This window comes from Pan paniscus, chromosome 5 (genome assembly GCF_029289425.2).
Source record: "Pan paniscus chromosome 5, NHGRI_mPanPan1-v2.0_pri, whole genome shotgun sequence".
Classification (NCBI taxonomy): Eukaryota; Metazoa; Chordata; class Mammalia; order Primates; family Hominidae; genus Pan; species Pan paniscus.
The window spans coordinates 127,783,925-127,810,328 of record NC_073254.2 but is presented as its reverse complement, the minus strand read 5'-3'; the positions used below and the strand labels follow the sequence as shown (position 1 = coordinate 127,810,328).

Below are 26,404 nucleotides of genomic sequence, written 5' to 3'. Positions count from 1 at the left end.
TGAAAACTTGTTATGAAATATCACAAGAGACTGATGATAAGACCATAATAAGAGAGATTGATGGTTGGGATGAAGAAGATATTTTTCTTTTTCTATACTGGCCTTCTTCTTGTTGTTGTTTGCTTGTTTTTTTAGTTTAGTTTAGTTTTGTTTTGAGACAGGGTCTCACACTCTGTCACCCAGGCTGGAGTGCAGTGGTGTGATCTTGGCTCACTGAAACCTCCCAGGCTCAAGCAATCCTTCCACCTCAGCCTCCTGAGTAGCTGGTACCACAGGTGCATGCCACTATACCCGGCTATTTTGTATTTTTGGTACAGATGGGGTTTCACCATATTGCCCAGGCTGGTCTTAAACTCCAGCGCTCAAGCGATCCACTCACCTTAGCCTCTCAAATGCTGGGATTACAGGCATGAGCCAATGTGCCCGGCTCCCTTGTCATTTCAATAGGCTCTAATGTCCTTACCAAACTGGGCTTCTTAGAGTTTAGGATCTGCCTCAGGAAGAAAAGAGCCACTCTCACCTTATAAAGGAGCGACAGAAAGAATGAAAGCAGAAAGAACAGGATTCCATTGGATTCACACTGAGAAATACACACTTCTAGAACAGTGAGAATGAACCCACAGGTCCTGTTCTGCAGGTGTTCAGCTTGTTTTAAGCATTTGTTTGTCCTGTATGCTTCCCAGTTATTGGTTCTGTGTCTCATGTGCATGCAGGGGCTTCCTGTCTGTAGAATAAATACCCACTGGCTGTGATACCTGGTATCTCATTTAGCTCTTGTTGCTGCTGAGGTAACAAAGAACATTAATTACTGCTTTCCTGTTTTTAAGTTAGACTGGGTCTTAGCAAGAATTCTGAGTAATCATCCTCTGAATTAATAACTTCATAGTTGGATACTCTCACCCTTCATACAGGGGGAGAGAGGGCTATACAGGAGATGGGGATCATTGGGGGTCATTTCTGGGGGCTGCCGACCACATTGTGCCTCCACCTTGTGCTGCCACATGGAATCAGCCATCTCTGTCCAAGCTAACTCCCTTCAGTTATTTAGACTGTTCCCCAGATGAAAGTTCTATATGCCTTTCTCCTTCCTCCTTTTGGATTCAATATTTGTCTTAGTTCTTACCCCCAGAAGCAAGTGGAAAACTCCAGATATTGTAGATAATTCGTTATTGTTTCCCTTGATCTGGATCCTATACAATCTATATTCCCATTAGCTTTTTGATAAAATGGCCCACACCAAAATCTAAGTGAGGTTTGTCATTAGCAATATTCTCAAATCTTTTTCAAATAGCAAGGCTTTCCTGTCAAGTCTCTTTGGTACATTTGGGGGTGATACTTTATCTTTTTTATCTTTTTTATCTTTTTTTTTTTTTTTTTTTTGAGACAGAGTCTCTCCCTGTCACCAGGCTGGAGCGCAGTGGTGGGATCTCAGCTCACTGCAACCTCTGCCTCCCAGATTCTAGTGATTCTCCTGCCTCAGCTTCCCGAATAGCTGGGACTACAGGCATGCACCACCACACCCAGCTAATTTTTTTGTATTTTTAGTAGAGATGGGGTTTCACCATGTTGGCCAGGCTGGTCTCAAACTGCTGACCTGGTGATCCGCCTGCCTCGGCCTCCTAAAGTGCTGGGATTACAGGCGTGAACCACCGCGCCCGGCCCCCTTTTACCTTAAAAAGTTTTCGTCTGATTGATTTGGTCTACCTAACTAAAATTTTCTGAATTGCAATCCTGAAATCTGTAACATTAGCCATCCCTCCCAAACTTACATTGTTTGCTTATCTGATGATAGGCCTGCCTTCCAAATCTTCATTTATGTTATTGGGTAGAATAGAACTAAAACTAGAGACCTGTGGCATGCCACTGGAGATCATCTGCAGGTTGGTGCTGTCATCAATCATGCAACCAGGATCCTGGGTGGTGTCTCATTAGTTACGATTCTACCCAACAGTGTTATCCTTCTGCTCACATGTTCCTATCTGATCCATGAAATAATCTCGGGAAATTTTATCAAATACTTTGCAATCAAGATGGCCCATGATTATAGCAGTCCTCTGATTTCCCACCTATTTGTTCCCCTCCCCTTCCCCCAAAGTAAATCTAGTTAGGTGAAGCCTTAAACTTTGTTTTTGTTTGCCTGTTTTTGAGACGGGGTCTCACTCTGTCACCCAGGCTGGAGCGCAGTGGTTAGATCAATGTCTTACTGCATCCTCTACCTCCTGGGGCTCAAAAGATCCTCCTGCCTCAGCCTCCTGAGTAGCTGGGACTGGGACTACAGGCACGTGCCACCACGCTCAGCTAATTTTTGTATTTTAAGTAGAGATGGGGTTTTGCCATGTTGCCCAGGCTGGTGCCGAACTCCAGGGCTCAAGTGATCTTTCTGCCTTGGCTTCACAAAGTGCTGGGATTACAGGCATGAGCCACTGTGCCCAGCCTGAAGCCTTAAACTTTAAAGTACAGTAATTTGCTCTTAGGGAGCCAATGTTCCAATATCAGTAATTACCACATTCTTTAATAAGTATTACTAGCTTGTTTAATAATCAGTTCTCTGATTATTCACATCCCAAATCCAACCTCTTTTGGAAATTGGGATAAAATATGCCCCTCTCTGCCCTTCCAGTACTTCGCTTCTTTCCTAGGTTTCTCAGACATTTTCCAGTGGCCACTCTGAGACTCTATCTGTAAACTCCTGCTGCACTTGAGGCTGAGTTTTGTCTGCACTGAGAGAGATTTGGGCTCATTAAAGTGATGAGCTGCCGTCACTATCTCTACCCCTCCTGCAGACCAATTTCTTAGCATGCGTCTGCCATCTCCAGTTTGAGACCCTTCCCTTTTCTGTCCTAAACTGAAACTAAATAGTCCTGAGGCATTTTGGGAGTCTCCCTGTCACTTGCTAACCTCCAGTATACTTTAAGCAGTAGGCTAATTCCATCCCTGTTCTTCTTGCTCTGGAAATTAAGAATTAGCCTAATGACACATCCCTGTTGCCTTTATTTTTACTGACCCTGGGCTTGTTCAGTGCTTTTTTTTTTTTTTAGACGGAGTCTTGCTCTGCTGACCAGGCTGGAGTGCAGTGGTGCAATGTCCACTCACTGCAACCTCCGCCTCCTGGGTTCAAGCAATTCTCCTGCCTCAGCCTCCTGAGTAGCTGGGACTACAGGCATGCACCACCATGTCTGGCTAATTTTTGTATTTTTAGTAGATACAGGGTTTCACCATGTTGGCTAGTCTGGTCTCGAACTCCTGACCTCAGGTGATCCGCCCGCCTTAGCCTTCCAAAGTGCTGGGATTACAGACATGAGCCACCATGCCTGGCCTGTTCGGTGCTTTGACCTTTGTGGGACTTGTTGGTTCCTGCAGTAGGTGTGGATGGTTGTCCTCGTCTGGCCATTCCTGATGCTGTGTGTGCCTTTCTGTTTGCACGCTTGTTTGACATCCCTTTGTATCTTCAGGGCCTGGGACAAATGCCTTGCGTTTAGTAAGCGTCCAATAAATATTCATACAGATATGGATTTTCAAAAGGTAAACTGTGAAAGCTAATTAAGAATTGACTTAACGGCTGTTGCATGGCCCCAGGAGACCTTTGCGAAGGGGAGAAGACCTAGAAAATAATCCGGTAAGCCCCTGTTTGCTGGCTAACCCCCGAGAGAGAGAAAGCAGGAAAAAAGTGTTGTTATTTTTCCTTTTCTGACCTTTCTTTTTGCAACTAAGAAGTGGAAGTCCTCAATTGTATCATCGTATTGCTCTCTCTCCCCCTTTCTTTCTATGAGTCAATCAAACCATGTTGGCGGAGGATTCACTGTATGCAAAGCCCCAAGAGGTCACATAGATTTTCACCAGGCAAGATATTGTCCATGGTAATACTACTGTTGACTTGTCTCAGGGTGATTGCAAAGCTTCCTGGCTTTTTGATCTTGAGAAGTCAGCTGGTAAAATGCAACATCTCCCACCCACCTCCAGCTAGAAACAGAAGCGCTGGGAGATGAAACTTCTTGGATCTCTCAGCAGCTAACCTCTCATTGACCAGGTGCCAGTGCTGAAAGGCTGGACTAGACTGGACTTGTGCCACTTTTCGCAAGATCTGGAGCCTTCCTGAGCTGTCATCTGTATAGATTTGACAGACTCTCCATCTATACAGTGGGAGTATGTAATAATATTTGCCTTAAAGTCTTGTAGTGAGAATTTAATAAAATAATATATGCATGTATGTACGTTTTATTAATTCATTTATTCACCCACTATTTGTTGCTTTGCTGGTCCTGTGAGCTGGGCCCTGTGTGCAGTGGTGTGTGTCAGGATCAGTGCCCACAGCCCGGGGGACATGAGTGTGAGGGGAGAGGCCACCAAGGCTGGGAATCCTCCCTTCCACAGGTGTGGTGCTCTGAGGGAAGAAGGGCTTGTTCAGGGAGGACTCAAAGATGAATCTGGTGGTTTTGCTGTGGGCCGGCAGGCCTGGTCTCCAGAGATTCTGTCTTTGTGATTATTGGCCACTGTCCTTGTCTGGACTAAGTGTGTGTGGTGGCTGTTTCTTCCTGCGTGACCTGCCCATGTATCCTAGGCTCCTCGATTCTGGGAGACTGCGATGGAGAAGCTGTGTGTCAACGACGCAGGACATAGGGAATTCAGCTGTGCGCTGTCTGCACACCACAACATGCCAGAGGAACCCGCCTGGAAAGGGACCTGTGTTTATGCGGGGCAGTGGGGAGGCAGGATGGGCTGGGACTCAGAGGAGATGTGATGACCAGAGGTGCTCCGCTTCCCTCCCGTCTACCCACAAACATCCAAGGAAGGGATCTTTCTGGGTTCATCTTCACGTCCCTGCACTCTGCATAGTGTCTGGCCACTCTAGGTCCCCAGAAAATATTGTCAAATGATTGAAGGGATGATTGAGGAGAGAAAGAGAATAGTCCACTTCTGGCCAGTACTTCCCTTTGAGGGTTAAGAATTTGCTTTTGACCTTGGTCTTGCAGTACTTGTGAAGCCTGCGGAACCAACAGGCTGTGTAAGAGTGGCCACTGAGGGACATGGGCCAGAGAAGTAGTGACCTGCCCACAGTGTCCCTGGTGGAGCAATGCTGGGACTGTGCCTATCAGGACAGCTGAGAAGCCTTTGTGATCCTTGGTGACCAGAAGCAAATTAGGCTGCATTTTGTCTTCTTTCCTGTAAGTCAGGGAAACACACACTGGGGGAGAGTTTTCCTATGCTCCTTGCTCCAGCCCCCACTCTTTCACCCATTCTGTTCTCAGACCTGGTGACATTTTACATTCCTAGTATTTGAAGACCCTGGGCTTTTTCTTTGTGAAATAAGAGGGGAGAATAAACCAGTGTGTAGTGACTGTACATACAATGATGGCGACAGTGTCAGGCACCACCAGTACCCTAGCCTTCCTCCCTGGCTCACAGCTTTCTAGAGAGCTCTAAAACCCTCCCTAATACCAGGGTGTTGGTAGCAGCTTCACCCCCATGAGGTGGGCATCATCTAGATGGGAGACAAGACTAACGTGATGCTCTGTAGAAAAAGATGAGGAATGTCGCATTGTCTGGATGGGTGTATTTCTTTTGCTTGGCAAATAAAAAGAAATGATCTGTCTTTATGTTGTCTTTAGGAACACTGCAAACAAGATGGTTGGAAATAGAGTTTCTATTGACTCTCTGTTCTCTACAAAGAGAACAAAAGAAAATAATTACCCAGGAAGAATAGTAATTTGTATCACACTGGGTTTACCAATTATGACAGGATCTCATGGTCATTTTCTCATGGGATCCTTATGGCAGCCTGGTGACATGGCTCTGGCAAGTACTGAAGTCTCCGTTTGACAGGGCAGGACACTGATACCCAAGAGTCACTCTGCTATTCTGCTTACTGCCCACTGCAGTGCAAAGCCAGCTTTCCTGGTCCTTGCAGAAACATGGTCCTTGTCTATTGGGGAAGCAAAGCTTTCAGCTACCAAATGTGGAGAAACAAAATCAATTTCACGATAACTGTGCACTTGCTCTTGCCTTTTACCTCTAAATGCATCTTTCCTTGACCTGCACAAGAGGTGAAGGCATTGGTCCTGGTGCTGTTTTCATGTTTATTTTCTGCTGATTATTCCCTGGGTCCGAGGTGGTATCTTTCTTGGACAGTTCTTGGAGGGCAAACATTGGGTTGCTATGTGTCATTATATAGTAGTAACAAAGTGTTTTAGATACTTCAGTGTTTTCCAAAGAGTATCATATGAAGGTATCATAGTTACACATTTCTGTACTTCAGGATGAGTATCTATATGCCTGAAAATCTGTGTGAAAATGTCTGTTGGAATTCCTTGAAGAATTCACAACCCCACCCCCGCAAGACTGGTGAATGGATTCCTACTTGGCAAGGTGCCGACTTGGAGAGTTGTGATTTGTGTTATTTGAATCTTGTTGCTTTATTGTTGAAGTTGTAAGAATTTTTATTAGCAAAGTATGTGAAAGGAATCTAGCTATACTGTTGGTTTATATTACAAAAAATCATCTTGAAAAGAGAATTTGCTTTATAGATAAAGATTGAACTAGAAACAACCCAAACACCAAACCACCAGTGCTTTCTCAAAACTAAATGTAAAGTATAAATAGAGAACAAAACAGGAAATAGTGGTTTGCAAAAATATATATATGTGTGTGTGTGTAGCTGCATTCTAAGGTGTCTTTCCTTACACTGTGGGATGTGAGTGCCGAGGCTGAGTGACAGTCGCAGCTGCTGCCTCCTTAGCAGAGACAAGTGTCTCGCAGCAATTGCTGTCTTACTGCTGCCTGCAACCACTCTTTAGCAATCTTCAAAAAAAAATTCGGATCAGCTCTGTAGGCAATAAATAATTATGTTGTTCTATTCACCCGGTTATTTCATGCCCAGAGAGTTGACTGGGTTACTTTATACCATCCAAGCTTTCATGTTGTATCAGTCCCATTTCTTTATATCCTATAGAGACATGGAGATGTGGCCTGAAGGATCAGATTTCTCTCCTGTCCCCCAGCCAGCTCTGTTGCCAGCTCTCTGAATTCTGTCCAGGGCCGACACAGGGAGACAGCTGTAGAGAGTTATGCAGAGAGCTCTGGGGTGGAATCTACCCTCTGCCCACTAATGGGTGATCTCATGTAACCTCTCTGGGCCTTAGCTCCTCATCTGGAAATCCAAGGACAGTAATGCTTATCTCAAAACCATTGTGAAAATTAAAAGAGATGAAGTAGGCGAAGACCCATCTTGGCAGCATGGGATGCTCTGCGTCTTATTGGAGTGGCCTTGTTGTTGGAAAGTGGTTGCTGAGTCCTCTGCAGGTAAATTTCTGAGCCTGGTGGCCACTACTAAAAACAAAAGACAAGTACCCTGGGCTGGACTCTGCTGCCTCAGTGCTAAGGAGTAGGAGGAGTCCTGGAAGAGGGCTGGGACACTGATCATCCATTCATTTGTTCATACATCATTTATTTAATAAATATTTGTCAATCCTTAAGATGTGCCAGACACTGAACGAGGTGGGGATAGATGGAAGAAGACACAGAGCCTTCTCCAAGGAGCTCAAGCATATTAGGACAGAGAGACAGGGATGCCAATAAACAGAATAACATGTTGTAGGTGCTGTGATAGAAATGGGTCAATTACAGCCACAAGAAAGGATGTAGAATAGAAAGATTCTGTCCAAGTAGCAATTTCCAGGCAAGACTGTGGGGGAGGAGCCTCTGGAAAGCCACTTCCTTGAGAAACACAAATTTCTGTAGGTGGCTCCTTTTCATCTAGCCAGGGGAAACCACTCACATTTCAGGCAGAAACTGACACTGGTGGGAGAGAGGATAAGCTCCCTCTTGCTGAGCAAAGAACAAGTAATGCCTCTTCTTTGACTCCAACCTTAGACAAAACCACGAGTGGGGGCCCCAGATTAGAAGCTTCTGAGACCTGCTGCGATCCAACTCACTTGAGTTCTCATTGTAGCTTTGATTCAGATTAGAAGCAGGTCAGTTTCATTATTCCAGAAGACTTTCTTAGACTTGGAAATAATAATGAAAGCCTTCTGGGATGAGCTAGGAGTAGGGAAAGTGGGACTGCAGGGCTGCACACAGGGGAGCCTTCAGCTTAGGTGTCCTAGGTGTCCTCTAGGGTTGGTAGCAAAATGGGAGCACCCCAAGGCCCCCTTGGAGTACTAGGCTGCAAGGAGCTAGTGAGGGTGAGGTGCGGAGGAGCTGTCAGGCAGGGTATGTGCCAGGCTCTGCCCCTCCCTTGGCTGTTTTGTGGCCCTGGAAAACCTCAGCCTCGTAGGACCTCTTTTTTTCTGAGCATCCTGGGCTCTTAAGTCATTATCCATGAGATACCAGTTGCTTCAGAACTGTCCTCCTGCCATATCATGTACAGATGTCTCCTCTCCCTTACCAGCTATTTAACTTCTCAAAGTCAGGAGGGGAGTGCAGAGGACAGGCTCCACCACAGCACCCCGGTGACCTTGCACATCTCCACATGGGCCACATAGGCAAGGCTGGACCATGGCTGATCTCAGTCCTGGAAGAGTGACCTGTGATCCTCTCTGAGCATGAGAGTGTGGGAGGCTTGGGAGGTGCTATTACAAGGCCATTGGCCACTCACCCCTCTATCCACCCAGGAGGCTGTCACTAGATGTTTCTCACTGCCTTCTGGGTGCTGAGGAGATGGGAGGCTTTCTGCCTCACCCTGTCTAAGGGCACAGCTGCAGGCTATGAAACTGATTCGCTGCAGCCTGAGATCAGCTCCTCAGCAGTGGGGCGCAACAGCACTCGGATCGCAGTCACCTTGTTCCTGCAGGTTTTGTGTTGTCCTCTAGGACAAGGGACACAGGGAGTTGGTCCTCTTCTTGCTTTTGCTGTCTAAGTGAGAAACTGAGCCCTTAAAGCGTTTGTTTAAAGTCCTACTCATAGAAGAAGAATGCACTCCTTGACCCAAATACAACTCTGGACCGGGAAGATACAAATAAGAAAATTAGAAAATAAAATAAAGAAAATAAATAAACCAGGCATGTCTGTCAGCTTTGTTTAACAGGGAGTTGAGAGATCTGAACCTGTACAGTACGGGGCCGAGGCCCAGAAGGGTGAAGTGACTTGTCTCTGTCTCAGCTAGCTAGGAGTAGAGCCAGCACTAAAGTCCGGCCCCCTAAGTCCAGGGTCATGTCCACTCGCACCTGGTACTGTGCCTCATGTGCCATAAACACCCACCGAAATGGTTGCTGGTCTGCTCAGCCAAACCACTGGGGTGATTAGGATCCCAGTCAGGGCAAATGCACACACCACGGGCCGTGATGAGTGCAGCCCCCACATATGGGCTTGTGATTTGGAGTCTTTTCAGGGTCCAGAGTACCTGACTCATTTCACCTCCCACGCACTAGGGCAGCTGGCCCTGGCTGATCAAAAGCTGAGGATATCAGAGCCACTCACTCATTTAGATTGATTTTATTGGATTGTTTTTATTTTTTAAAAATATACAGCATTCAAATGGTAAAAAAGAGTATGCAGAGAAAAAAACCCTTCCTCTCTCTCCAGTCCTTAGAACCCCATTTCCTCTCCCCACCCCAGCAAGGGACAATTGCTACTATTGTAAAAATGCTTCCAGTGGTATCTTATGCATCCATAAGCATACATGCATGTATAGATGTGAAATGCTTACATGCATCTTCTTTACCCACTGTATGATAGCATGATATACATGCCACTGTGTAAATTTCCACATTTATCTTAAAAGTCATTCTCTCTCATTTCTTTTATCCATGATTCTGCTGACCACATCAGTGGCAGAGAACATTGCATCTTCCCCGTCCTCTGGGTCCCTTCTCTTGACTTACGGGTTTTGCCTGCAGGTGTATCTCCAGGTGTGGTCACAGAGAGACAGACTCCATGCTTTAAAATAATAGGAAAGATAGGAAATTCCCTTTCTTACAAGTTTTCCCATTCTGCCCGGTCACGAACTGGTCTCAAGGGCAGGCAGATGCTGTCCTTTTCATGTCTGTCTGTTGGGGTCTAACTAGGAAATCTCTTTAGTATTTAAGGCATTGAGTATTTAATGCAGGAAATGGTCACACAGTGATGAGCCAAAACAAGAGACTGGGCACTCAGCCACCGTCCCTGCAGCTGCAACCACCCCTAAGCTTGAGAGGCAGGGGCAGGAGGTGGCAGGACAGAAACGAGGACCCGGTCGCCCAGCAGAGCTTGGCACTGTTTGGGCCTGTTCAGAGGGAGCTGGAGCCATGGACGAGGAGTAGTTTCTAGTAGGGACCTAGCCAAGCAAAGATGGGGATTTCACCAGAGATGGGAATTTCACCAAAGATGGGCTTCACCCATCCCAACCTCCACCTCCAAACTCAGACCAGCACCCGCCATCTGGCAAACTCAGACCAGCACCTCCCATCAGGCAAACTCAGACCAGCACCTGCCATCAGGCAAACTCAGACCAGCACCTGCCATCAGGCAAACTCAGACCAGCACCTGCCATCAGGCAAACTCAGACCAGCACCTGCCATCAGGCAAACTCAGACCAACACCTCCCATCAGGCAAACTCAGACCAGCACCTCCCATCAGGCAAACTCAGACCAGCACCTCCCATCAGGCAAACTCAGACCAGCACCTGCCATCAGGCAAACTTATCCAGCAGCTGACAGTCACAGGAACTAGGGGAACAACACCTGCTTTGGTGCAGAGAAGAGCAGGAGAAGAGTAAGAAATGCAGCTGAGGGAAACGGCCCAGGGCCCCACGTGCAATCTCCACAGTGCTGGGTAAGGCCTGTTAATGTGGGACTTGATTTAAAAAGAAGGGATGGACATCTGAGACAGGGAGGGGGCACACTCAGCCCCCCGGGACCGATCCCTCCCTTCTCATGCTCCCTTGAGCTCACCTTCTAAGGAGCAGCCCCAACAAGCAGGCCTGATGGCAGGACTGGAGTTAGAAGCAGTCTTTCCTCCTCTTCCTGTGCCAACTGAGGAGACTGGTGGGCCCCAGAGAATACGTAGATTTAGGGTACAGCTGAGCCAGGCCAGGAAAACTTTTCCTACCTCTGCGGCATGCCTATTGCTCATGCTTTAAAATGTTCTAAAGCGTTTCCGAATCCTGCAGGCTGGAATGGGTGTTTTTCCCGCTTCACTGTGCATATTCTCTGTTCTTACTTCATTTATCTTTCCTCCTTGTCCTTAAATATATGAATCTTGGCTTTCTGTCACCCTGGCTGTTGTACCCCTCTTGGGGGCAGGGAAGGTTCTAGCATTTGAGAATAGTGATAGCTTTTACAGGTTTAGCCAACGGTGGAATGGATTTGACAGGATTTCAGAGTCTTCCCTCACAGCGAGGGCCCATTACTAGGACCTGAGGAGCTCATTGTACCCCCATCCAACAACAGAGTTCAGAGTTCTACATCTGGAGAAGGAGGTGCATGAGCCTTGGTCTCCATATACTTATGAGACACATCTAGAAGCTTCATCTACTACTGGCTGAAGAAACAAGTTTGCACCTTGCAACTCCTGTAAAGATATTTGGTGGATTTATCACCCTTGAACGTTCTGTTGAACCTCTTTTTTCCTTTCTTTCTTTCTTTTTTTTTTTTTTTTTTTTTGAGACAGGGTCATACTCTGTTGCCCAGGCTGGAGTGCAGTGGCACAATAATGGCTTACAGCAGCAGCACAATCACAGCTACGGCAGTGTCAACTTTCCAGGCTCCAGCAATCCTCCCACTTCAGCCTCCTGAATAGCTGGGAGCGCAGGCACACACCACCATACTGGGCTAATTTTTGTATTTTCGGTAGAGATGGGGTTATGCCCTGTTGCTCAGGCTGGTCTTGAACTCCTGAGCTCAAGCAATCCACCCGCCTCGGCCTCCCAAAGTGCTGGGATTACAGGCGTGAACCACTACGCCCGGCTTGGTGAACCTCTTTTGGCCTGCTTATCATGTGGGACAACTGAGATTGACTAGCCAGTCTTTTTGTTCCTGGGTCAATTCCTATTTTTTTCAGGACAAGTTGGTTTACTTTCAGTTTCTTTGTATTCAGAAACTGGGTTTGTTTCTAATTTTTGTTGCTAATTTTTGTATTTTTTGTAGAGACAGGGTCTCACCATGTTGTCCAGCTGGCCTTAAACTCTAACTTTCTCTTTTTAGACTGTGCATATCAGTACTCAACAGAACAAAATACCTATACATAAGCTCTCCTATACTTACTAAAATCACCTAAATCACTTTTATTCTATTCACCCTTCTTTTGTGTTAAAACAACTACAACCATAGTCTGGTGTGCCTTATCTAAGTCTTTTGAATATAAAAAAAAAACCCATTGCTTATCACAAACAATTTATGTCAATTGGCTACATTGCTACGGTTATTATTATTATTGATTCATAACTTGTTACAAGTTGCTTCTTTGTCCTCTTAGCACCGATGATATTCTCAAAATTATCTTTGTTCTGGTAATAATTATATGTTACAAGCTAATGTCGACTCTTCTCTATCCCCAAGATATGAAATCAGTCATCTCTGACGAGTCCTGGTTTTTTTTTTTAAGTTTTATTATTATTATTATTATTATTATTGGAGACTGGGCCTCACTCTGTCACCTAGGCTGGAGTGCAGTGACGAGATCTTGGCTCACAGCAGCCTCAACTTCCCGGGCTCAGGCAATCCTGCCACCTTAGCCTCCCAAGTCGCTGGGACCACAGATGTGTGCCACCACGCTCAACTAATTTTTGTATTTTTTGTAGAGACAGGGTCTCACCATGTTGCCTAGCTGGTCTCAAACTCCTGGGCTCAAATGATTCGCCTGCCTTGACCTCCCAAATTGCTGGGAATACAGGCATGAGTCACCACACTCAGCCTCCTGGATTTATTTATGGTGGAGAATAGTATCCAAGGGAAAAATTTGATGCTAAGAATGAGTACACGTGAGTCTTGGCTTTAGCTTCTGTTGGTCAAATTTTAGTATCAGAACTGGAAAAAAATGTGTGTAAGGGAATTTATTTTTTTTCACTTTAACAGATTATATTGGTGGCCCTATTCTTCTTACGGTATGAAGGTTTCGTTCTATCAAAGGCATTCTATTATATTGATGTATTTCTATCCAAAGATTTAAAATACAAAGGCACTTCCGACTCCAGCTGTGGGCCATCAGCCTCAGTAAGATGGATAGACTCCACAGTGAACAGGTTGCCACCAGTGCCAGGCGTGCTCTGTGGGTGCAATACTGTACCAGGGGCTGTAAGGAGCAGAGTGACATGTGAAACATGGCCCCTGGCCTCCATGGATGTACAGATATCATTTATGTGTTCAAAACAAAGGGAAAACTGTATAAGCCATCATGTAATCAGTGCTTGATGAAACTGGAAGTGCACACAATGGGTGGTAAAGGAGTTGAGAGACCAGTGTGTGGACGAGGAAAGGCCTCCAAAGCAGGAGAGTTTGAGCCACCTTGGAAATGGTGGAATTTCAGACAGATGCCAAAGTGCATTTTGATCCTTGGGAACCACCTCACAGACAGCCCTAAGCAGCTTGCAGACACACGAGCATTAGGATGAAACTGCTGGCAGAAGAATGACACTGGAGACATTGGCTCACAGTGAGGGCAACATGGCGTCCCAGAACAAGAGAAGATAGGGTTGTGTTTTCGAAATGACAGTGAGTTAGAACATTACCCCAAGGTCAGGAACACACTCCATGCAGTTAATAGAAGGAAACAACTTAGAGTCCAGCAGAGGCTAGGCATCCTTAAAGCTACCTCCGTTCACTTCTCATAGAAACAACAGAAGCCATTGATCCTGCTTCCAGTTGGGCTGGCTTACCCCTTCTCCATGCACCACCAAACATCCCTGCATCATCACCAGCCCTGTGCCTCTATCTTGCTCTGCTCTGCCCGGGAAAATCCTAGCTCTGATATCACCTGCTCCTACCCTTCCCAACCTTACTAAAAGAATTGATCTCCCTCCTCCTTGGTGTTCTCATAGCATTTCTTACAAAACCTGTTAGACCAGCTGTCTTGCATGTTATTATTGCCTGTTTGCTCGTTTGCTTCTCTGTAGACAATGACTATCTGAGGGGATGTGTCTTATTTATTTATTTATTTATTTATTTATTTATTTATTTATTTATTTATTTATTTTGAGATGGAGTCTCCCTCTGTTGCCCGGGCTGGAGTGCAGTGGCGCGATCTCGGCTCACTGCAAGCTCCGCCTCCCGGGTTACCGCCATTCTCCTGCCTCAGCCTCCCGAGTAGCTGGGACTACAGGCGCCTGCCACCACGCCCGGCTAATTTTTTGTATTTTTGGTAAAGACGGGGTTTCACCGTGTTAGCCAGGATGGTCTCGATCTCCTGACCTCGTGATCCACCCGCCTCGGCCTCCCAAAGTGCTGGGATTACAGGCGTGAGCCACCGCGCCCGGCCGGGATGTGTCTTATTTTTATTTGGCATCAGAGTACCTAAGCATAGTGTTTGAGCCTCACTGTCTATTCAACAGAAATCTGTTGGACAAATTAGTAAATGAATGAGTAAATACATGAATACATGTCTCAGACTAACTCTTGTATGACCCAGTGGCTCCATGGGATTGGAGTATGCTTTGGATTTGGTTATTTCTTGATCTTCATCTTGATGAAGCATGATTCGCCAGGACCTTGGTTGATATGTATTAGATTTGCAAAGCTAACATGTAAAATGTCATTCCAAATTAATAGAACAGATCTTAGTTACTCTTGCTTTCCGTTGTAGTATTTCTAGCCAAGTCTTGGCTTGATAAGAAGAGGGAGACTTAGAAAGCCAGCGGAAAATCACTTGATTTAATATTCCAGGCCAGGATTTGACAACTGTTTAAAGGTTATAACTTGGAGACTTAGAGAGTTGATGACTAGGCTGTTTTAGGGACAGATTCTTTTAATGACTACTAAAGCACTGTGCTTCAAGATGGCTTTCAAATCTGACCTGAACTGAGATAGTATTCACTGCGCTGAAGTCCACAGTTGAAAGCAGAAAAATTCAGAGGTTTCATATATCCCTCCAGGATCCTGGGCATTCTCAATTTATATATATATATATATATATATATATATATATTTTTTTTTTTTTTTTTTGAGATAGAGTCTCGCTCACTCTGTTGTCCAGGCTGAAGTGCAGTGGCGTGATCTCCCGGATTCAAGTGATTCTTGTGCTTCAACTCCCGAATAGCTGGGACTACAGGCATATGCTATCATGCCTGGCTAATTTTTGCATTTTTATTAGAGATGGGAGTTTCACCGTGTTGGCCAGGCTGGTCTCGAACTCCTGACCTCAAGTGATCCACCTGCCTCAGCCTCCGAAAGTGCTGGGATGACAGGTGTGAGCCACTGTACCCGGCCTGATTTATATATTTGGATGTGTTAAATTATATATCTATGGGTAGAATAACTTTGGACAGCATTTGAGGTCTTTGAAGGTCTTTGGGGATGGGGGAATCTGGGAAAAGAGCAGTGGCCCAGCTGCCACCTGTGGGGAGGTGGTGTCAAGGAGGGGGAGGTGGTGGCAAGGAGGGTAATGGTGGCAAGCTGCTACTTTCTGGGGTCTGGTGAAACACTCCTGTCCATCATCTGTTTATAGATGTGCTTCTTAGCTCTGGAACAACTTTTTCTGATATTTTTGCTGATTGATAAAGACCTTTTTGCCTTTTTGTTACTTTTGTTTGCAACGTTAACATAGTAGCCACTGAAGTTCTGTGGCTCAAGAACAAAAACTGTTAGAAAACAAGAAAACAAAAGGCCATTCCAGGAAGCAAAAATTTTCAGTAGAAACTTTCAGAAAATAAGAATCATCCATTCATTGCTTATTTTTCTCTTTATCCTATTTTTCTAATTCTGATTTTAAAAATTCTGACAATGTGGCTGGGCATGGCAGCTCATGCCTCTAATCCCAGCACTTTGGGAGGCCGAGGTGGGCAGATCACGAGGTCAGGAGTTCAAGACCAATCAAGCAAACATGGTGAAACCCCGTCTCTACTAAAAATACAAAAATTAGCCGGGCATGATGGCCAGCACCTGTAATCCCAGCTACTTGGGAGGCTGAGGCAGGAGAATTGCTTGAACCCGGGAGGCGGAGGTTGCGGCGAGCCGAGATTGTGCCACTGTACTCCAGCCTGGCAACACAGCAAGACTCCATCTCAAAAAAAAAAAACAAAAAACAAAAAACAAATTCAGACAATGCAAAAGTGTACAAAGAGGAAAGAAAGAGCATCTTTTAGTATTTTCCTGCCCAGACACATTGTCATCAGCCTTTTGATGATTACTTTTCCCAGACCTTTTTATGCTTAAACATGTGCAGATTTATCTTTATCTATATACATAAAATATATGTAGAGAATCAAAGTATATATGCTATTTTGCAATCTTCACATATACATGTATATGTACATATATATATACAAATATTTCATTTTATGAATGTGAAATAATGTGCTAAACCACTGTTGTTTTGAGGGACATTTTGATTGCTCTCAGTATTTCACTATTATAAAGAATGCTGCAAAGAATATCCTTGGCCATATATCTTTGTGCTCTTGTCTGATTCTTTTTTTAGGATAAATCCTCAGGAGTGATAAAGTTGGATTAGGAGGTGTGACTGTGTAAATTTTTACGTGCTTTTCAAATTGTCCTCCAGAAAGGCTAGCCAGTTTGTACCCTTGCCAACAATCAATGAGAGTGCCCATTGCATCAGCCCCTCACCAACATGAGCACTGTCAGGGTTTTTCACATTTATCAATCTGGCAATCGACAAATGATACCTTAATTTACTTTTTGGGGGAGTTGGCAATAAAGTGCAGAATCTTTTCTTGTAATAATTCACCTCTTTCCTTCCTTCCTTCTTTCCTGCTTGTCTTTTTGTATCCTTTGCTCATTTTCTATTGTGTGTATTGGGGGAGTGAGTTTCACTTTTATTGGGTTGGTGCAAAAGTAATTGCGGTTTTTGCCATTAGTTTCAATGGTAAAAACCGTGACTACTTCTGCACCAACCTAGTATTTTTATAATTTGCAGTTCTTTGTATTAACCTTTTGTTGTTCCCATATGTAGCAAATAGTTTCCTTAGCTTTATTTTCAATCTTTTTTATGATTTTACATTTGCTTTATGAAAGTGTTTGAGTTTTACGTGGTCATGTCTATCAATCTTTCTAGTTCTGCTTCCCAAGTTTTCTAATATCCAGTACTTAGAAAGCTCATCCCCATTCCGAGAACATACAAATGTTGACTTATATTGTCTTTAGGACTTTTTAATGTTTCTTTTTTTATGTATATTTAAGTGTTGGGAATTTCTAAAAATATTTTTTTTAAATATAGGTAAAATTTTATTTATTTCTAAATGCCAGTTGTCCATAAATCATTTGTTGCGCTTTCCTGTCTTGATGTGAAACGTTCCTAAATTTTTTGAATGGAAATTTAATATACATTTAATTTCTGGACTAACTTTTCCATTGACCCAATTGCTACTCCTATACCATACTGCTGCCATGATTGGAGATTTATAGCACATTTTAATAACTAGGAGGGCAAATCTTCCTCACTAGACTTTGTTTTGCCCTTCTTTTTCTAAAGTCAGTTTGGATTTTTAATGTGATTGCATTTAATTAAAATTATATTTTAGAAATGCCCATCTGTCCCAAAATAAAATAATCTTATTTATTCAAATCTTATTTAAGGACATTGGCAAAATTTTAAGAAATATTATTTCCTTCATTGGAATCTTTCTACTTCTTATGAATTCTATATGAAGAACTGTGAAGGGTCTGAGATTTTACCCTCTCTGACAGCAAACAAATTAACCGGCCCTGGTGTCACAGATGCTGGCAGAAGACAGATAGCTCCTAGGTCAGAGATACAGCAAGTCACACAACTTCATGTTCTCATGGGCTTCCCTTGTTCAAGCTCCATGGCGGATACTGCACATGCAGTGGGTTTGTGTCTCAGTTGAGGAACTCTAAGCTCAGGAAACCCTATCGGGGTCAGAGAAAGCTTCCTTGAGTTAACTAAGGAAGGAGAGGCATGGACTAGAGGGGGAAGAAAGAGCATTCCAGGCAAAGGGAACTGCAAATGCAAAGGCCCTGTGGTGGGTGCAAGTGTGTCAACAACTATAAATAACAGGAAAAAAATGCCACCATGGTGACTCCATTATCTTCTGGCTGATGGTGCTGAAGTGAACTGGCCTGTTTATTCTTTCCACTGTAAATGACCTGTTTATCTTGCCTAAATGCTTGTAGATGTTTTTGTGTGAGTGTTGATTTGTTGTTCTTTTCTTTCTTTTTTTTTTTTTTTTGAGATGGAGTCTCACTCTGTCACACCCAGGTTGGAGTGCAGTGGCGTGATCTTAGCTCACTGCAACCTGCCTCAGCCTCCCTAGTAGTTGGAATTATAGGCGCCTGCCACCATGCCCAGCTAATTTTTTGTGTTTTTAGTAGAGACGGGGTTTCCCCATGTTGGCCAGGCTGGTCTGGAACTCCTGGCCTCAGGTGATCTGCCCGCCTCGGCCTCCCAGTGTGCTGGGATTACAGGTGTGAGCCACCGCACCCAGCCTGATCATGGGTTTTCTCTTGTTGACTTCGGATCTTGATGTTACTGGATAGGTTGTCTTTACTCCTCAGTAAAGACAAAGTAGTAAAGCAGAGAAGCATGTCCCAAACTAGGAAAAAAATAATTCCTGAGTTTAAAGTCTATAAAAATAATAAGGAAGAAGCAGAAACTTGATGAGAATAGTTCAAAATTAGACTCGGACCAACTTTCATATAGTGAAAATCTTATTAAATAAATTTGGTGGTTCTTCAATGTTTTTAGTAGCCTCTTTTTGGAAAACAAATATTTTGGATATTTATTGGCACTGTGGAGCATATTTATTGGCACTAAGTCTAGAAGTAGGATGATTTTTTTGTTCACATGTTAATGAGCTTATAGTCCCTCATCCTAACTGATTGACTTTAAGATACCTTTAGTTATATCACCTGTCATTATTTTATGTACTACTAAGATAGAAAAAAAAATGCTCCCTATGGAATTCTGACACACTGTAGGGTGCACCCTGATTTCAGAGATGTTAATATATGAAAAATATGCTTCTTAGAATCAATGAGACCGAGTATTTTTCTTAAACTCACAAGAACAGAAAAAAAATTCATATCCAAAACACCTTGTCTGTCTAACAGTGCATTGTTTTCTGTTTAACAGTGCATTCAAAAAATAAATTTGTACTTTAAAATTCTATTTACTACATATGGTATTTCCAAGAACAATCAAGATTATTGATAGAATACTGCTCATATTCAGAAAATTAACAAAGTGACCTTAAATCTATAAAGGATACCCAATATTTCCTATCATGTTTTTAAGAACTTCCACTATTTTATATTTTCTGTCCTGAGCAGAGCAATCTTGTCCTTGTAGACAAGGCCCAGGCCAGGGTGTAGGGACTATGCCCATCGTCTTCCCCAACTTCTTCTACAAGCTTTTGGGCAAAAGCCTCTCATTTCCACTGTAAGGTACCACTAATCCTTAAAAATGAATTTTATCACCCCTGAATCAAAGTCTAAAGTTCTGCCTCACTCATCACATTCCTGAACATTCCAGGAAGTCTGACCCCTGAGCTCATGATACCACTATGTTCTTTGAGTCAAGTTTGATCAACTACCTCTTGCTTCAAGGTTTAGGCAATTCTACCTGAGAAGCTTATTCTTTTTTTTTTTTTTTTTTTGAGACAGTTTTGCTCTGTCACCCAGGCTTGTATGTAGTGATGCGATCTCAGCTCACTGCAACCTCTGCCTCCCTGGTTCAAGCAATTCTCCTGCCTCAGCCTCCCGAGTAGCTGGGATTACAGGCATGGGCAGCCAAGCCTGGCTAATTTTTGTATTCTTAGTAGAGATGGGGTTTCGCTATGTTGTCCAGGCTAGTCTCGAACTCCTAGGCTCAAGTGATCCAGCAGCCTCAGCTTCCCAAAGTGCTGGGATTACAGGCATGAGTCAGTGTGCCTGGCGTGCCTGGCCTTATTATTCATATTTTTAGCGCCATGCTAAGATTATTGTAGTATGTGTGGTATCTGTACAGAGGATTGTACATGCTGAACAATTACCCATAGTCCTGCCATCTTTGCCTTGGTGGCATTTTAGCATGTCTCCTTCCACTTTTTTACCATACACATTTTTTGCGTAGTTGAGGTCATTTTAATGTGTGATGCTTTTTTTATTCAACATCATGTTGTTCAAAGAATGTCATTAAAGGCTTTTAACTAGTTGATTGTTTTATTCTGCAGATATTAAGTATTCTCCTATTGCTTATTATTTGGGTTGCATCCATTTTAATTTTGCAATTCTAAATCATGTTAAAATGAACAAGTCATGTTAAAATGAACATACCTGTATGTAAATCTCTGTCCACATTTTGATACAGGGACATCATCAACTTTCATACAATTGATTTGATCAATTTAAATTTCTTAAATTTCTTTCAAGAGAAAAAGACGTCATGACAATTTATAACTCAAGCAAAGAGATAGGAGTGAACATGAGAGAGTGGCTTTGTTTATTTAATATTATTGTTACAACAGTTCAAAGTTGAACTAACTGAGGAAACTGAGACACAGACAAAGTCATTTTGTTGCTGGTGACATTATCAGCTGTGTTTGGAGCTGGGAAACTATTGTTTTCTTTGCCTAGCCAGTATCTTCCCTACTTCACTTGCCCCATGGAAATTCAACATCCTTGAAATTACACCAATTAACTCCCCCAGAGGCCCAACAGCATCGTAAATGCATCTAGTGGTACCTAGCTCCTTCATATTTGGTCTTCCCCTCCAATAAGTGGTAGGTATCGCCAAAATCACCAGACAGGATCATGTTTGCCTTGCAAACCAAACAAACCCTTCTGTTTTTGTTTTGCTTTGTGTCTGGACTAATTCTTAGCACCTCTTCTGCCTGTGAGCGATTTGTCACCTCATTCTGTAAGACTGGCACCAGCAGAAATGCAGTCTCAAAGGATCCCGGGGAGAAAGCGAGGCCGACCCTCACTTCACTCCACGCCTATGAAGATGGCAGTTCATAACCTTTATTCTGCTTCAGCTGGCTCTTTACCAGCAGTGAAGATCCCAAAGAAAAGAGGGCGGAAACCCGGGTACAAGGTACGGCTCCATCATCTCCTTCTCCAAAGTGGTATTGGGCTGGGGCATGGGTACTTGGTCAGACCTGCACTGCAAAATGCCACTAGAGGTTGGGAGCTTGGTAGAGACAGGATGAGAAATAAGCCTCCCTCGGTGAAGTATGTGACGGATGAGGTCTCACTGTTACAACATGGCACATAATGCATGCTGTCGTGTGCATTTTTCCAAGTGGAGAAAGCAAATTACACCAGATGGGGAAAGTTGTGAGTGAGCAGATTTTAGGGTCATCGCTAAACACACATTATTAAACCTTGCATCTAAATTAGTGTTTCAGACACTGAGCTTTCCCCTGACTGTTCCTACTAGGGTAAATCTCGAAGCCACTTTCCAGAACTCATTTGTCATTTATTTTAGCAGGAGCAGATGATGTTCCTGAGACATTTAAATTAATAACGTGAGCAGGCCAGTGTCAAAGGACATGGGAAAGTCTTCCCAAACAGAACCTCAACACAGAGAGTCATAATGAAAATTCAGCGTGTTAATTCCTAGTTTCCCACTTCTAAAAGGTGCTGATGTCGAGTTTGGCTACAAGGAGGCATATCAGGCAAAATTACATTCCTGTGACCCTTTTAAGAATTAGCAGTGATTTGGAGAGGCTGGGATGGAGAATAAATCCTCTGATGTAACCACAATCATAAACCAACTCAAACTCAAGGGAGGGCTGCTTCTCTTAGTTGTTTTTGAATAGGCTACTAGAGAGGAAAAAAATGTTACACTTGTTCTTCACAAACCTTTCGGGCATTAGAAAATGAGCTTCAGAAGTTTTCCTTTATCTATTTTTCGTGAAATAAAGGCTTATGTTTCCATCTTGAGACCTGAATACTGAAACCAGAATGCAAATTGGCAATTAACTCCCATATATTTAGGAAAATATATGGAAATTATTTCAGGTCAGTAGAAAGAGCTTCTGGAAGAGTTGGTAATGAATTCAATCTTTATGCCTTTGGTTCTCCATAGTTCTTCCAAATGCTGGAAAATAAAATCAGTAGGTGGGAGGAAGGCTCCTCAAAGTTATTGTGGGGTCCTTGGTTTTAGTAAAAGAAGCTTTTACTCAGCTATCTCATGAGGTAAAGTCTTCTCTCACTGGTTGTTCTTCTAACAACAAGAATCTCCTTTCTTTCATGTGCATGCCAGCTTTAGAACTGTCTCTGAAGCTGGCGTAGGGCCAGTCTTACCCACTCACTACTGTGCAGTTGTTGGCTTCTGGGAATTGCATCTGGAGGGCTGGAGCAGGGCAGCCTTTCTGTTTATAGATGCATTGAGCAAATCCAGGATTCGAAGAAACATACTGAAGACTTCTGTCTCCTATTTGGCCTTTCTCCTACTCTCCTGGAGGCTGTGACCCAAGAATGAAAATTACCAACAGACTCGGCATTCCTGGGGCCAGGAAGAATGGAAAATTCATTCCATGAAAGGAACCTGATTTCACAATTTTCCTGTCTCCTCAAAAGGGTAGTTTTCAGCACTCATGACACTCAGAGACAACTCAGGTCTGGAAGAAATCTTTGGGTTGGTTGGCTGATAATACAGAGCTCTGCCCAAAGCAGGCAGTCTCTTCCCATTTCCTCATAGAGTTTCTCTTATGGGAAGTAGGCCACTCCTCTTCCTTGAATCTACTTCCCACATATTTAGGAAAATGTATGGAAATTATTTTAGGCCAACAACTCCCAGACAGCTTCCCAAGCTATGGGCATAATGTTCTAGAATAATAGTTCCAAACCGGGTGCCATTCTGCATGAAGTTCCCACCCATCCGTGGTGACATAAGAAAAACAAGAGCCATTTGAAAGTCTTCATGAAGTTCAAATGATTCCTCTTAAAGGATGATCCTTTATTCTGAAATATCTGCTTCCTACTATCTTGGTGGTAAAATGTTTTGTTTTATTAAATGTTGTATGTTAATAGGATTTAGTAATTTTTAAAAATGTTCTTAGTTGGCAAAATAAAGTTGGCAACCTATTAATCTCCCCAGTTTTATTTTGACAATTTCCTAGACCTGGACACCCCATTTTACCATTAATGACAGGACTTTAATTGTGAAGAAGCCAGCTCAGAAATTGTACAGTTTCACTCCATTTGCCAAATGTCCACTAATTTGACGATTTTAACTCTCTGGGACACAGCTGGGGAGCCAGAAGTTGTTAAAAAAAATCCTGACCAAGCAAAGTAAGATATTACTTGGTCTAACTTTTAAAGATCTTGTATTTCATTGCTAAGAAAATGCTTCCAGGCCTTCCATCAGAATTTGTTTACATTTTTTGTTAACATGTTTCTTGCAAGCTCAATTACAGCTGGTTAGTAGCCTTAGATTTGAAGGGGAAGGTATTTTGGGGGAGAAGACTCCATACACAGCTGGACGCTGGAGAATAATAACTTTTGTAGTGAGATGATAATATACTAACAAGAGAGAAATAATACAATAATGTCAATCTTATAAAATAAGATATAACATAATTTTATTATATCAATAACATTATTACAATGATATATTGATGTTAATAATAGCATCGTAATAAAATAATATGTTTCTGAGCCTTTGGCAGGCTCTTCTCCAGGAGATTCTGAGGACGCCTCATTGTGTTGACTGTATAACAAGTCTATGCTGGTTGACATTTGTCACTTCTTGCCTGATGCTTCCCCAGCTGCTCTGTCAATCACCTCTGTGCACATGTGGGAACTCTCTCTGGTCCAAGACCTCCCTTCAAGACTCAAGAACATGTAACACAGGCTGTGACACTTAACTGCTTCCTGAGGATAACATGAGTGAATTGCAGGCAGATAAGGGAGGGTTACACTGGCGGTCAGGTGTCAATGCTCTAGAGTTCATAGGTCAGGCCCCCTCCCAGGGCCCATCTGGCCATCTCCCTCTTGGCCCCAGGCTTGCAGCCACATGACTGGGGCAGACTCACAGCTGGAAGAGTATCACATTTTATGGTGCTACTGCCCCCTTCTTGCCCTGGTCAAAGAAAGCAAAACCTCTGAATGTCGTATGTTCTATGAAGAGCCATACTCTGACTACCATGAAAATAGCCTTGTTCATGATCAAACAGAGCATTTACCCTCCATTTGAAACATCTGCTATTGGTTGAGGTCCTTAGTTCAGAGACTCCCCAAGATCAATAGGTAGATTTTCCTTACATTTCATGACCAAAAAGACCACCAAGGTATTTTTAAAGAAACGGAGGGGGCTGCACTAAGAACAAATCCTAGTTTCCATTCTGTTGAGCCAGCTGGTTATAATGCCTCTAATAGTGGGATTTCAATCTTCTGTGTCTTCCTGGTTGGGATTTTTATTTAAGCAGAAGAAACAAGTTCTGGGTTTTGAAAAATAGCTGTTTGTCCCCAGTAAAAGGTAATAATAATACTAATAGCAATCATAATCATACAAAATATTTATTGAATACTTTTATGTTTGAGGCTCCGGGTGGAAACATTTTGTGTGTATTTCTTATTTGATCCTTGATAGTTTGAGAGTGAGAGGAAAGAAGTGCAGAAAAACTGCAGGACTTAGGCATGAATGAACCAAGCCCACAGGAGGCAGCAGCCCTCCGCTCCTCAGCCATCGCCTTGTATTATTGTTCAGAATAGCAATTATGCTTCTCAAGTCAAAAAAGAGGAAATGATGTTCTGTCTGCTCTGTTTAATGAGTTAAGAAAGGTGTGGCATGTTCTAGAAAGGATATCATCCTTGAAATGTTAAAAACAAAATAGTTAAAATGACTTAAAATGTTGGTAATTGTGTCATTTGGGATACAAATTCAGCTGCTGTAACAAGGGCTAAATAACAGTGGCTTTAAAGAAAAAAGAAGCTAATTTCTTTCTCATGTTAAAGTGTGGGAAGGCTGGTATGATGGCTCCATGGGGTGGGGACCCAGGCTGTTCCTGTATTGTTGCTTGTCACCTAGGCACCCTCACAGCTCACTGTAGCCTTGACTTCCCAGGTCAAGCAATTGAGTTGTGGGGAATACAGATGCACGCCACCATGCCTGGCTACTTTTTTTACTTTTTTTTTTTTTTTTGTACAGATGAAATCTCACCGAGTTCCCCAGGCTGGTCTTGAATGCCTGGGCTCAAGAGATCCTCTCGCCTCAGCCTCCCAAAGCGCTGGGGTTACAGACATGAGCCACCGGGCCCAGCCAGTTCTGCCATTGTTAACACACAGTTTCTACCTCCTGGTATAACATGGCTGCTCCAGGTCCCACTATCCCACTGTTTTAGACAACAGAATGGGAACACAGAGCTAGCTGAGGGCACGCCTGTCTCCTTGAAGGGCTCAATTCTCGAAGTCGCACATCCATTACAATTTGCATTCCCCAGGCCAGCAGTTAGTCACTCAGCCACCCGTAGCTACAAGGGAAGCTAGGAAACGCAGTGCTGGTTACTGAGTGATCAGCTAAAATTTAGGAAGTCCATTATTAAAGGAAGAAGGGAGAATGGATATTTGGGAACAGCTAGCAGCTTCTGTTGAGTACCTAAAGGACAGGCTTCTGTTAACTGGAAAATTTGCTTGCTGAAGTAATTTTCTAATTAATATGGGTAAATGCAATGTTTTGTAATCCTTCAGTACGTTGGATTGTTTTGTTCTCTCTTCCTTTTTCTTTTTCTGAAAAAATAGGTGTTCTTTGCCCTGTGTAACAAGAGAGTTAAGTTCACAAAAATCTCAAGCAAGAGAACTTAAGTAGAAACTTGAGTATTCAAACTTAAGTAGAAAGGGTTTTCGTTTGTTTGTCTCAACATTTGTTTAAAGCCTCTTTCTAAACGTGTTTTCATTAGAACTGTTGAATTGGCATCTCTGGTTCTGTGGCAGTCCAGATGTTGTATTGCTTGGAGTTGTATTACAGACATTAAAGATAGCGTAATAGGCCAGGTGTGGTGGCTCATGTCTGTAATCCTAGCACTTTGGGAGGCCGAGGTGGATGGATCGCGAGGTCAGGAGATCGAGACCATCCTGGACAACATGGTGAAACCCCGTCTGTACTAAAAATACAAAAACTAGCTGGGCATGGTGGCGCGTGTCAGTAATCCCAGCTATTCATGTCAGGAGAGGCTGAGGCAGGAGAATTGCTTGAACCAGGGAGTCGGAGGTTGCAGTGAGCCAAGATCATGCCACTGCACTCCAGTCTAGTGACAGGGCGAGATTCTGTCTCAAAAAAAAAAAAAAAAAAAAAAAAGATAGCTTAATAGTACAGATGGGAAGAGTGGCTACCTAATACCCTTCCTGTGCCTCTTTTCAGGGTCCCTGTCTTGCTGATGGT

General features: G+C 43.3%; 1 protein-coding gene across 1 annotated transcript in view; it reads left to right on the top strand.

Moving 5' to 3' along the window:
* The window catches only part of SCML4 (Scm polycomb group protein like 4), a 123,559-nt gene that overhangs the window by 28,831 nt on the left and 68,324 nt on the right, over window positions 1-26,404 (top strand). Inside the window, exon 2 of the mRNA XM_003824332.6 lies at window positions 20,898-21,112. Within this exon, the coding sequence (XP_003824380.1) occupies window positions 20,957-21,112 (156 nt within the window). The 5' untranslated portion in view covers window positions 20,898-20,956. The remainder of the gene's footprint in view (window positions 1-20,897; window positions 21,113-26,404) is intronic.